The sequence below is a fragment of the Pteropus alecto genome, unplaced genomic scaffold, assembly GCF_000325575.1.
Source record: "Pteropus alecto unplaced genomic scaffold, ASM32557v1 scaffold23, whole genome shotgun sequence".
NCBI lineage: Eukaryota > Metazoa > Chordata > Mammalia > Chiroptera > Pteropodidae > Pteropus > Pteropus alecto.
Genome location: NW_006435837.1, coordinates 6954784 through 6968898, shown reverse-complemented (window position 1 = coordinate 6968898; position 14115 = coordinate 6954784). Strand labels below are relative to the sequence as shown.

Below are 14115 nucleotides of genomic sequence, written 5' to 3'. Positions count from 1 at the left end.
CAACCAGAAATGTCTCCACACAATGCCACGTGTCCCCATGAGGACAAAATTGCTGCCCCTTTCACACACGCCCTACATCCAGTTGACTACTGAGCCACAGCCAAACATAAACGATTAAGGATAAAGAAAAATCAACTCCTCAGAGTACGGTGGAATAGAAACCAAATTCTGTATAGAGCTTTAGTTTCCAGAATTCATATTTTAAAAAATCCAGCCGCAGGATGATAGAACAGCATCTAGCAGAGTCTTTGGGGAATACAGAAAAGGATAGAGAGGCCTGTAAAAATACCTGACAAAAGTAAACACAGATCCATGACACTCTGACTGCCAAAATTAAGCTTCATATAAGATAAATCGGAACATACCACCGTAGGTGACCGCTTTCCACTGCTTCCAACAAAAGGGGTGGGAGAGGCATGGCTTCTGTAAATAAAAATTCAAATTTCTCTTAAAGCGGCTCACAAGACAAAGCATAATCCCGTAGTTCACATATACAACAGTTAACAGACATATTCACTTATCTCATGCAGTCATTCTAGCACAGTGCAAAACAAGGACTTGTTTGGATTGAGAAACAAACGCACAATTGAACTTGCTATTCTATGAGTAAAAGAATGTCTTCTAGAAAGAGGACAGAGGAATTCATCACCAGGATATTTCCTGTTTTACTAAGAGACCACACAACACAACCTATTGCACTAAAAAAAAAAAAGCATGTGAGGGAGTGGGATAGGGGGAGCGCTGTTCATAACGAAAGACAAACTCAGAAAATTGTCAAAACGTCATTTTGGTCTTTATTTTTGGACACGTAGCTTGTTTTCATAAAACAGTTTTACACGTGCTACTTTTTGTAACATCAAAAGAAATACATTTTTCATAAATTCTTCATAACCGCAAGTTCACTTTTAAATAAACGTAAGTAGCAGAGTAGAACAATATGTTTGCACATATTGGCCAGTGCAATACTGATCGTTACGATTAAGGTATCTGGGAAACCTGAAAATTAACATTTACTAGAACAAGCAAATTTACTTCCATTTGCTAAAAAAAAAAAAAAAAAAAAAAAGGGAAAATAATTTGCGAGTTACACATTTTACATGCAAAAACTTTAAATCTTATCTCCATCCAAAATAAATGACAATTTAGTAATTAAATGACAATTTTGAAAAAATGCCAAGAAACAAAAAATCTAAGAAAAAACAGTAGTATACCTATAAAAACTGCTGAATAAATAAAACCAAATGTTACAGTTCTCACTTTATCATGAATATTGGCACTGTTCATTCCATATTTATATGTCAGCTTCTTTGCATAAAAATCCCAATAAGATCTAATGTTTTGGATCAGTCTACTTTTCTTTAGAGAATCCCTAACTTCTAAATTTTAAAAACTGCACTCTTCCATTTGTGTTTTAGTAAGAAACACAAATACATTTCTTATATATCAGTGGCAACAGGTTAATAGGCAATGTTAAGATATTTTTCAAAAAGGAGTTTTGTAAATATTGTCATTTAAAAAAAATCCTGTACAGAATCACAATACTGCCAGACTCTACCTAGTGCATCCACATGTGCCTCATTCTTTTCATTTCCATCCTTTATCAGAAAAACGTATTCTAAGGAGTTTCATAATAAGACACACCATGTGGATAATTTGGGGTTTAAAAACCCATGGCTCTGGGCAACAAGAAGTACAGCTAACAACACACCCATCCACAAAGAGACTTGTGTTCCTAAAATGTTCACACTCGATTCACTATAAATTAAACATTCTGGGGTAAAGACTTTTCTACACTGACAATACTTATCAGGCATCGGCTAGGCCACAAGTGAAGGGAAGTGATTTTTCTCAAAGGTACAGGGTAGCAGCTGAGTTTGAGATGGCACACCTCACACATTCTGCTTGGAAAACACGAAGGCATTTACAGAGGACTAAATTATACACTGAAAGATGTGGAGGGTTTCTCTCTGCACTCTCATCAACAGTGATATCGGTCCCTAGTAACTAAAAAAGCATTTTCATCAACACAACTGAAGATGGAGGCTCTACCCAGGAGAATGCATACAACGGAATCGAAGAGATACTCGGAGCATGCCAGCAATTATTTTCCTGGCATTAAAAGCCTGAGCATTTTTGGCATGTTGGATATTTCACCATTTCATGTCAACTGTGACCACAATAAAGTGAGCCATTCGAGTGATAAACAGCGAATGCGCCCTGGTCCTTCACGGCAGGAAGTATCTAGTTCAATGTTCTACACGTAGTAGCTGCTTAAAACATGCTGGTAACAGATGGACCTTTTTACTCAAGAAACCTGCTGATTATACACAATACTGAGCATACCCGATAAATGTTCAAAAATATGACTTAAACGTCTAATAAATGTGTTAAGAACATGACTTAAAAGAGTTCATAGAGTTGTTGTATTTCCCTAAAGAAAACTTGTAAACATCTGGTGACTATCTAGTTAATGGTAGAACATTTAAAGTTGGCCCAAAAAAATGTCCAGAAAACATTTGGCCCTTCAGCACCCAAAGCTCCCAAAATATAATGTGTGAAAACATGTCTGTTAGAGGAATTTCAGTAGTCTGAAAACTGTCATACCTGAGTGGCTTAAATGTTCTCTCCTAAATTTGAAATAAGTGCAAGGAGTTTCTACACTCAGGAATTGCATAAGTTTTTATCTTTGCTCAAAATAAAACATTGAATGATATAGAGGTAGCATAACTTACTAAACTAACTTTAAAAAAAAGAAAAAGAGCAAGCTTGTTGTCAATAGTCTTAATAGAACTATTACAAATATTGAAAATCTTCCAATGCAGGTTTTCTTCTACCTGACTTGAGACACCTCATTATTGTCACCCTGTTTTCTACCGTAAGGGTGAGGATAAGTCCAGGCACCCTTTGGCCCCGTGGCATCCACTGCCACATCAATGAAAGAATCTGGAGTCATCCATCTCAGGAAAATGAGGAAGAGGAAGTTGAACACGGCCAACAAAGCAAAGATGCAGCCTGTTACCGGGCCACAGTGAGACATGAGTCTGTCCAGTCGTCTTTCCATCGGCAACACAGCTTCTCCCGCCACACGGTCGTACACCTGGCGGGAGAAAGGCGGAAAATGAGCACTCTGACCCACGACAGACGACGACCAGGAATGTTTTATGGATGTAAACAGAAGTCGCTTACATTTTGTTGTCGACATAGGAAAGCTGTGGCTAACGAAATTCATTACAGGAATTACTGCCTTTTGATTCACCACTCAGGCAGCGCTTACTCTGGACAAAACGCCATGCGATACAAAGACGAATATGCCACGGCTCCTGTCCCCTAGGGATCGCCAGCAATTTTAACAAACTATGAGAATTCTAAAGTCCTGAGACGTTGAGGCCACTCTTTGCGTCACCTCTGTCGAGGCCACATTTACTTCTGCAGTGACTCCCTGAAGCAGGACTGGCCTCCTAAGACTCCTTGACTCGGCTGAGCTCTCCCCGCTCACTATCTGGCAGACATCAACTGCAATCAGAACGTGACAATCTACTGGGGTTCTTTCTGGGTACAGAGCATCTCTTCTTCCCACAGCCATGGGAGGCCGTGATGCAGAGCATGGAGGCTGGGGACGTACAGAAACATTTCATGGATTCCAAATAAAAGGAGGAGAAAGAGACGGGGAACCCTTACTTGATGGTACAGGTCAAATACTGGCAAAGAAAACAAAGTTTATTGCTGAGAATTGGTAGTAGGTGACTTGCTTTTTAAAGCACTGCTAAGCACTAGACTCAGAAATATTTAAAAAAAAAACAAAGCTCTTTAAACATTCTTACTTTGAACACATAACATGGGCTACCATTAATCTTTTTTGTATCATTAATTTTTTAAACTGCATTTAAACTGAGCATTACTTGTGCTCATTCTCACATTATCAGATCTGTAAACCATCTCCTCTTGAACTCAAGTGCAAGTGCCAGTTCTACAGGTCACTGGCCTTAGAAAGATACAGGATTTTATTTCCAGCTCGTCTACCCTGAGGCCATCTAGAATGTCTCTGAATCAGAATTATGCTGGGAATTATGCTGAGACAGGTGAAGCATAACTTGTTCAATTGTTTAAACAGCACAGTTAAACTGAGGAGGCGTTGAAAGGAATCAAAATGCCCTGTGTGGACATTTTGTGTAGAATTAAAAGAACAACTACAAACTGACCTGTGTGTCCACCTTTATTTCTAGGTCAATTAATTTTTTCTCTTAAGTGACAAAGTAATTGACTACTATAAACAGAATAACAGGTATGGCAATCCATTACGAATAGGGATTAACTTTTTTCTGAATGTATACTATAAATCGCCACAGAATAGAAAAAAAAAATATACAGATTTTTACTAGTACTTTAAACAAAACCAAAAGAAAATTTGTGGTTAAAAAAATCCTAATTAGCTCCTTTAACATATGCTGACGAGCCGTCACCAGAGTTCTCTGCCCCAAACTTATCTATAGTAGCTCAGATTTCTGAGTTTACATAATGTCGGTCAGGGTGAAGTCACAACTTACAGAGCTGTGGTTCTTAGGCAGAGTGGAGGATCACTGAAAAATATCAGTCTAACCCAGTATCCCTGCCAACCATCCTCAAATTCCACCTCTGCTCCTAACGGGTCATATTAGCACTGAGGGAGCGGCTAGAGAGGCAGCGGGACACAAAGATGGACCGAACAGATCCTGCGAAGGCTACCCAGGCGACTCCGACATGTGCCCCCAGCAGGTAATCACTGCTTCGTTCTAACTTCCGAAGGAAAACCAGAGAAAAGGTGGTTATTTCACATGGGTAGAGATACTGCAAAACTTCTAGAAGGGGAGAGTGTCTCAGGGACATTTCAGTCGAAACTGTTAATGCGAAGATCTCCTATTTCAATGGAAAACGTATGTGACAATTTTTGCACTTACATTCAAATATGGCTTCCCTTACATATAGGCATTTACAATTTAAACCAAGTAAGAAAGCCTTATAGTAAAGAGCTATTCTCACATGTTTTCAAGCAGTCCAAAGATGCAAAAATCCTTTTCCTGTAGAAAATCGTTGTAGTTAGCAAAAGGGACGCAGGAGTTTTAGGAAGCAGCCTGAATGAAATATCTACAAGTTAAAAAGTTGCCACAATCGGGCCAAATAAAACCATACATTTTCTAATAGACCTCTATGCTTAAGAATTATAAACAGCCTCAAGAAAATGTCTAAGACTAGAAATCTGAAGTCCAGGATACACCAAAAGCAATCCATTAGTTTAATTTCCATTGGGAAGAGACTTCATAAATTTAATAGGACAGAAATGGTAAACCTGTGGAAGAAAAAGTAAACGTATACATGAATCGGGAATTCGCACAGTCTTAAAATACCCCTTTCTTCGCACGTGACATACTTTTTCGGTTCTTTCGGCAACATTCCTCCAGGTGTAGAAAGTCTTCACTATGTTATGGACATTTTCTGGGGCCGGCAATGTTCCTGACTTCAGTTGGGAAATAGCTTTTTCCAATCCCTCGCACAAAGATTTTACAGAAGGCTCGCATAAAATAATAAGATTTTCTGGAAGGACTTCAGGAATCCCACCAACCCTGGTACTTACAACCTATAGAAAAACAAAACAAAACCAAAAAAAAAACACATACAATCCAGTGTACTTTGTATCTCAGGAAAAGAAGCAAAACCAATGTAAAAAAATTAATTCAGAATGTGTCTAATTAGTTTTCAAAATATGAGTACAGAATCCCCAACAGTGTAAGCCCTCAAAACTTCTTACCTGTAAACCACAACTGGCTGCCTCCACAATTGCCATGCAGAATGCTTCGGTAAGGGAAGTATTAAGAAAAATATGTCCTTGGACTAAGACATTTCGAACATCCTTGTGTTCTAAGGCTCCCAAGAGACGCACTCTGATTTTTGAAATGAGAAAAGAAAGAAGAAAGTGAAAATCACGCTGGAAAAGAAATATAAATTATAAGCCAAGTGTGCTATTCACATTATATTTAGATTCTTACTGGTTCGAATGTTTTCCACCTCGAAAGATTAAGACTGCCAAACTCGAACTCTGATCTAAAAGAAATGGTCTTATAAAGCTGGTTAAAATCCATACAGCTAACATATTCCTAATTTTCGTCACACATATCAAATTTCATCTTTTCCAAAATTAGTTTGCATTTAATGAAAATATTAATACTTCGATGAGTATATGTTAAAGTGTCATTTCTAAACAGAAAGATGCCCCTTTTAAACTGATGCTCCATAGGCAGACACCTGGCATGCTATCTACGTAACTGAGGAAGAGAAATGTTCAAATCTGCATATACGGAGCAACTGACATGATCTGAGCCCTGCTATTTAAATTACAACTCAGTATGGCTTGAAAATCCACAAACACTTCCAATCAAAGCGGTTGGTTTTTTGTGCCTTCCAGGGTGACGCTGATCATGCCCTGTAAAGTCAAATACTATTGCGCTAACAGAAAAAATAAAATAATATTGTGAATTCTTTAACTACGGTATCCCATTTTATATAAATGTTTTTAAACAGGCCCTGCATTAAATTTTTACATCAAGTACATGTAGAAGCAGCAGCCCATTTAATGCAGGCACGAAGCCAAAACCGAATTTAGATAATTGATATTTTACCCAAGACAATATGGAATCCATAAATACCTGTCATGCAGCTGGTATCTTTCCCGTACTTCTTCCAAAATGATTCTCTTTGGTCCCTCTCCTCCGATTATGAAATTTAAATCTGGGTATTTCTGACAAAGTTCAGGTATTATACCACTAAGCAAATCGGTCCCTGAAAATAGAAAATAAAGTTGAATGTTAGAGATATTAATATTTAAGCTTAAATTCATCAGAACTACTGAGAATCTTCTCACTTTGAAAAGTATTAGCTATGCCCTCCTTAAGTAGAGAAACGAATTCCCTTAAACTTTTTCCAGGAAGGTGGATTTGTCCACAAACTGCCAGAGGTCCCCCAAGAGTTGTGTTCTTGAAGATATAGATACACACACTGATACCCATTACTTTCCACACACCCAATACGTGGACTACTCTGTTTCATTTTAACATAATATTCTTTTCACTTGTTGATGGATTGCCCACTTCTAAAAATGGTATGAGGTAGCTAACGTTTGAGTTCAAGTTTTCTACAGAGCAGGACAGCTGACTGGAGATGCAGGTCTCGTCCCAGCCTTTTAACGAGGAAGCTCTCTGACCATGGGAGTTTCTTGATACAGAAAATGAAGAGACTTGTGTACGTAAAGTCCAAGGTCTCTTTCATCTATAAAGTTCTACTGCTCCATGATTCCATTCCTTGCCATAGAGAAGGGCTAAGCCACAAAGTATTACTGCTGCCTCCACTCTGTGCAGAATGCAATCTGTACAGAAGATTTCGCAGTAAATACTATGGTATTAGGAAAATTTTAAAAACTAGTCTATCCAAATCCGCTATAGCCCACTTCCCCTAAAGGAAAGTAAAGGCAGCAGGACCTCAACTGCCCACCCTTACAGTCTATAGAATAAAAGGATGAATCTTTGTTCCTTTTTTTTAATGAAATACTTTCCTTATAATATATAAATACAGCCTCAGGTAATAGAAAGCAATAAAATAAAACATGTCCTACTAATCTGAAAGTGACTATCGAAAGTGACAGCAATGTTGACACTATTTCGGAATTCCACTTATTAACAATTACAGATTGTAAACATTCAACGTAAAATCTAAAATAAGCCAGTTACTTAAGTTTATTTAAAAATGCACGCGCGCGCGCGCGCACGCACACACACACACACACACACACACACTTCTAACAATCTTCCCCAAATCAATTATAAAAATCATGGTGGGAGATATAATATATACAGGGTCATTTTTATTAACTAATTCAAAACAGGATTTATTAAGTAAACTTTGCTAGTAGTTTCAAAATGATTATATCAGGAAACTTAAATTCACATGCAGTTTTTCTGAATTATAAAGGCTTCTCATTAAAATGTTAGCTATCTTTGTTTCAAGTCTATTACCAAATCCATCAAGTGGATTTTTAGATAAACGAGAACATGGCTTAACTTTTAACATTTAGCCTCCGATATTTCCTTCATTTCACTTCTTTCCTTTCTTTTCCCTCTCTCCCTTCTAATACAAAGGTTAAGAACCTATTCTTCAAATAAAAAAACCAACACATATAGAGTAATCATCATAATTGCTGACGATAGCTAACATTTACTAAGTGCTTACTATATCAGGCAATATATTTTATTTTTTTCAGGTAATATACTTTAAATGTAGTATGTCATTTAATCCTGACAACTTAGAAGAAATGGAACTGATGAACATTGTCAATTACTATAATATTATTCTAAAAATAAAGGGGTTTTTCCCTCCACAATAAAAAATGTTCAGGTGCCTCTAAGGAGAGTCAACACAATGGAACGTACAAAAGGACTTTTCATCTCCACAAAGTCACACAAAACGGACAAGGAAAATTCCTGACTTGAACTGCTTTTAAAGCTAACAATATTTTAAAGAATCTTCTGAATCGCTACCTAGGATAATGGTGGAGGGAACAGGAGACCTTAACTCAAAAAGAGCTGAACTTACGTTTGTCATCTGTTACTTACTGTGTAACCTGGGTGAGTTACTTACCCTGAGACTCAGTTTCTTTGTTACATGCAGAAAACATCTACCCTACAGGTGTTGGGAGGGCCAAGTGAGGTAGTGTACCATGCACAGGCTTTATCAACTGCAGAATATAAATGTTAAGTTGTCATTACCACACGCGAGGTGGGCGTGCCTGCACACGCACAGTGGCACTGTAAAACCCTGGGCAAACAGGCTCAAGAGAAGAGGGAAGAAACCAGCCAGGAAAACTGGGGGATAAGAATTTTGGTTTATCCTCTCTCTCACTTAATACATGCCAGTGGGCCTTTGATACCTGGTCCAAATGAACACCTCCTAAGGAAATTAATTTGTTAGTGGATCATTACATAACTACTCACTTTTGGGCTACACATGTGACCGTTCCTTCTCAGAATGTTACTTTTTGGCATAGGGAGAGGGATCAATAATTTGTTAAATTACTGAACAGGGAACAGGAAAGGCCGTGCCTTCGCCCGGCTGGTGTTTAGCTCAGCTGGTGAAAATACCATAATTAATGAAGCACAGGTTTAATCATTGTACAAATAGCTACTTTTGCTCTGATCCTCAACCATACGTGTATCATACTTTCTCAGCTAGCTAGCTCACAAAGGTATACTATTTGATTTAAAAACATTTAAGCACTTTTTCTAACAAATACATAGCAATATCCTGAGAGATTCAGAACATAGAATGCTGGTCGATTAACATCTTGATTAAAGAACGAAAGCACATCACTGCTTTTACCCCAGAAAACCCAGTTCAGCAGCAGTTTCTTCCCCTAAGTGGACTGCCTGATCAACCTCAGCTCTCCATTACAATGGCCAAAGTGGGTTTCAGGCCACTTGCTAACACACGGGTTTCACTTCTGATCCCACTGCTGAGCCCCACGCTTACCAGGAATCAGCCGCGTTGTCCACAAGTCAGTCTGATGCCAGCTGTACTTGTTACTATATTAAGTAATTTGATTAAATAGCACAGAAACTGACAAAATTAATTTCTATGAAATTAGCTGAAGTTTGAAGAATTCAATAAAGGGAAGTCACCGAAAAAAAAACTCTTATCAAGGTAGGGGGTATCTTAACCACTGTTATAAAATCAAAAACAAATGATAAATCCAGAAGTACGTTACTTCATATGCTTTTAGGTTCTCACTCCATTTAAAAGAAACCCAAATTGGCAATTGTAAATGACGCTTTTCGAAGGTAACCGTGCAAGATAGCGCAGCTCAAACCTGTGGACCAGTACGCTCGAGCCTGGAGGCCTACGTCAAACTATTGGCAATTCAGCGCACGTTAATAATATTTTGGGTTGAATTCAAATATCTAATGGGAGGTTATATATTACCTTTTTAATAATTCCTCACTTTAATTTTGATTACTGGACAGGTTTTCAAATAGCGTCCAGAAGACCATTTATGTCTAGAATAACCAGACTGTTTAGGACTTAGTAAATAAGGCTCTACAAATTCTACTGCAGAAGCACTAATAAAATCCTCCTCGATAACGGTGAACATTTATCGAGTACAAACAGGGCTAAGCACTTTACAGAAACCATCACTGAACTCTCACAAGATTCCCACTGTGGCCCAAATTCCACAAATGAAAAAATTTGAGACTCAGATGTTATATAGCTTGTCCTCGATCACACAATGAAACAGAGTCGGGACTGGACGTTGGGCCATGTAATCTTTCTTTCATCACTTACCTGCCAGCATGTCACTAAAGGCTTATCTATGATTAAATGAAATACGCAAGCTAAAAAACAATAACGTCTTTTACAAGCTCATTGCATAAAAAAAGACAAGAAAGCTATAAATTAAAATATTCATTCCCGTCATCCCTGAAGAGTACGATTACAGCCGATTTTAGTTTTCACCTTTGTGCTTTTCTTAGTTTTCGAAATATCTGTAAAGACATTACTTTTGCAATCAGAAATTGGTGGGCTCAGCCCTGAGCTTCTTACTGCACGTGCAGCACTGTTACTTTTAAAAAGCTCTGATCTATTAAACGGCACCCAGTTATTTTTTTTTTCTAAGTAACTATGAAAACATCAAAGGTTGGAGGAGGGTGGGCAGCATTCACCGTTTCAAAAATTTTTTGGATGTATAAAACAATATTCAACCTTTCTTTGCTATATTTAAAGCAGGAGTCATAAAACCATAAAACAAAATAAAAAGCCAAACAATCATTATATACAAGTATTCAACAGATTTCTATAACAGAAAAACCTGTGCAGTGCAATTGTAGCTATCATTTCATTACCTTTTCTGTAAACAAGTCTGCTGACAACAACAATGGTTATTATACTATCATGCCTTCTAAATGGGTCTGGAGTGAAGTCAGTAGGGTCTACGGCATTAGGAATGACGGACACTATTTCAGGATTCAGTGCTGCTCTTAGCACAGTGTTTTCCTTACTAGTGTAAGAGACACAAATTATGTGGTTTGTGTCACAAAGAGACACAGTTAGAAGCTTGTTTGTAAGCACCGAGCTGACATCAGCAAATCCAAAAAGGGAATGGTCCGTGAAGACTGTCTGGAGCCCCATTGTCTTGGCGTGGAAGAGGGCATCGTGGGCCATGGCAGAAAAGGAACTATGTGAGTGGATTATCGTGACTCTCTCGCGAACAAATATGTACCTGAGCAATGGCAGACTGTGAAATAGGGTCGTGGCTGTAGATTGGTTGTACATGACTTTCAGAGGCAAGTAATAGACTTTGAGGCCATTAGTGAGGTAACGGATGCCTTTTCGATTTCCGTAAGCATGGGTGACAATTATGACCTTGTGTCCTCTTTCAATCAGGCACTGAGAGAGCTGGTAAATGTGGCTTTCCACGCCTCCCATATTCGGGTAGAAAAAGTCCGACACCATGCATATCGAATGGGCGTGGGTTCGACATGTGGGAAGACTTCCAGGGCTAACATTGAGCGCAGCTGAGTGAGGATGGCCGTGCTCGCCTCCTCCTCGGTAGGCCATGCTGAGATGGTTTGGGCATTAGTCCTTAGAGCGACCCACTTAAGATATGTGTCGTCTAGTACCTGAAAAAGAGAAAAAAAGGATCTCAGCTCAGAGACAAAATATATTCCAAATTTCAAATCCAGATATAAATACTGTTTTAATGTTAATGTAAATGTGTTGGCTTTGCCCTGAGAAATAAAGCAAAGCGTATCGTGAATTTACTCTTTTGACATTTACTTGCTTAGCATTTACTATGTGCCATATAACAAAACTACATTCTGCAATGTCCTTATATCTTCATTTTGCTTTAAAAAGACTGCTGCACGTAATTTTCAAAAATAAGTTTGTTACACCACAGTATATAATCATTTGCCATGCTAACAAACCAGTTCATTCCAATATCTACAAATAGGGCTCTTTACAGAAAAAGTATGCCAACCCCACTTGAGAGTTTAGCCACTGATTCAGTGAAACACATGAACTTCTGCTAGTATTAACTTTGTGATTTACACTAAAATATTTCTGCAGCTAAAGCCGTCTTTTGGGTCTTTTGGAGAGCAGCTTTTTTTAAGAGTCACTGGCAGGACATGCTGCAGACATCCACAATTTTCTCCTCACTTATTCAAGGACCGAGATAATCAAACTGGTCCCTTCATTTTCTTAATCTTTCTTTCAGTTATGTAGGCCTTTCCGCCATGAGCATCCCTCCCTTCAGTTTGGAGTCTTGAGGATAAAGACTAAACTAGAGATGGGCTGAATCTGGGGCCACTTTCTACATTTAAAGTAGGAAATGTTTATCTCAGGGGGCTCCTAGATCCTTATCAGTGCAAAATGTCCCCCTTGATATACGGTACTATTACAGATTCTTAGGCTTTTAAAGCTAGAGCGTCTTGGAAACCTACTGAAAATCTTCCTCAGCTTTACAAATGAGATTTCCACGCCTCCAGAAACTCAACTATACAATGGGAAGCCATCCTAAAGGTCTGAGTTTCCAATTTCACTCGCAAACTCAGAAAATAAAAGTAACTGCAGGTACAAAGTCTTAACTATTATCTCCAACGAATTCACCTATATTTTAAATATATTCTCAGAAATACTCTATAAGTGTTTGTTGACCTGAATTTACTAATTAAGATTCAATATTATCAAATACTGAGATTCTTCAATTGTGTACTTTTAAGTGGTTTCATTAACATTTTCTTAACTGGTTTGTCACCTGAACTCGAATTTCCAATGATATTCAATTTAAAAAGATAGATTACAACGAAAACAATGGGCTAAAACATCAAATGAAATCATTTAAAGTTTTTCATCAACCTGCAAAGTTCTGTGAGGGATCTGCCTACTTCCACCGGGTTACTATGCCTAACGTCTTTATGGCGTAAAAGCTCGACAAGCTCGACAAACGGCACAATCACGGAATCTTAAGATTTTCAAGCTATAGCGAGGCTGGAAGGTCTAGTGAAAACCTTTCTTTCTACAAGTTAAAAGCCAGACAAGTTGAGCGATGTGTCCAAGATCTCCGCCTCGTCCCAGCTACTTAAGTGCCAAATGTGAGACAGCCGTAAAATTCTCGACCACGTCTAAAGAGTCTCTGGGCAGTCGTTAGCAACAGAGGTTCCCGAGGAGCCTTGGCGGGGTCTTGGGGTCAAGAGGACAGAGTTTCCATCCAACCCCTAGGCACTACCTCGGCTTCACTCATTGAGAGGACACTGGGGAGCGCCTGTGCCAAGGAAGGAACAACTCCGCTGGGGTCAGGCGGGGTCTCGCCAGCCACAAAAGGAGGAAAAAGAGAGTGGGCAGGGGTCTGAGGCCGGGATCCCGGAGCCCTTCACCCCGCCCTCCTCAGCCCCGCCAGAGCCGGCTCCAGCGCGTCCGCTCCAGCGCGTCAGCCCCAGCGCATCCTCAGCCCCGCTCGGGACCGGAGACCCTCAACCCCCGACTTTTGACCTCCAGCCTGGCCGGCTTCGCCCCCTTAACGGCTGCCCACACTCCCACGGGGAAAATCCGGTCCCACCGAAAACGGCTAAGAGTGCCGGCGCTAGGAGGTCAGACGCGCGCTTACCGGCAAGTCCCATGGCCGCCAGTGTCCGGACCTCCCGCGGCAGCGGCCAGAGTCCCACCCCACGGCCCCGAAACACCAATCCGGGACGACCGCACCCGAGAGCCACGCCCCCGAAGCAGCCAATAACAAAGAGGCGCTGGGATCACGTGCAGGAGGGACGTTCAGTCCCCAACCTTCAGCGCGGGATGTAACATCAGCGCGCGAACGTACCTGTACCCGCGGTGTTCCGGAAGACTTCTTATCTCTGTATGGAAAGCACTAATCTTCGGTTTAACCTTTTATATGAATTCCCCATATCGCAAATCTTTAAAAATCGGCCCTGGTCTCTTGTTACACAAGCTGCCTTCCAGGGTCCCTCCGCAGAGTAGAGCCAGTACTCCCAGCGTGCCTCGCAACGACCCTTTAGCGCTGCTGGGAGTTGTAGTCTGGTGGCCTTT

The 14115-nt window shown here is 39.8% G+C and overlaps 1 protein-coding gene across 2 annotated transcripts; it reads right to left on the bottom strand.

The window, feature by feature from the left end:
- Window positions 1–771: 771 nt before the first annotated feature.
- Window positions 772–14066, bottom strand: PIGA (phosphatidylinositol glycan anchor biosynthesis class A). 2 transcript variants are annotated; one of them, XM_015589174.2, is made up of 6 exons: window positions 13889–14066; window positions 10917–11693; window positions 6678–6810; window positions 5783–5915; window positions 5405–5611; window positions 772–3097 (listed from the first exon to the last, which is right to left on the bottom strand). In XM_015589174.2, the coding sequence occupies exons 2-6, from the start codon at window positions 11629–11631 to the stop codon at window positions 2831–2833; spliced, it is 1455 nt and encodes a 484-aa protein (XP_015444660.1). In that variant the 5' UTR covers window positions 11632–11693; window positions 13889–14066; the 3' UTR covers window positions 772–2830. The 2 variants fall into 2 exon arrangements, with proteins under 2 accessions (XP_015444660.1, XP_006911713.1); XM_006911651.3 differs by lacking the exon at window positions 13889–14066 and adding an exon at window positions 13679–13736.
- Between the last annotated feature and the right edge of the window lie 49 nt (window positions 14067–14115).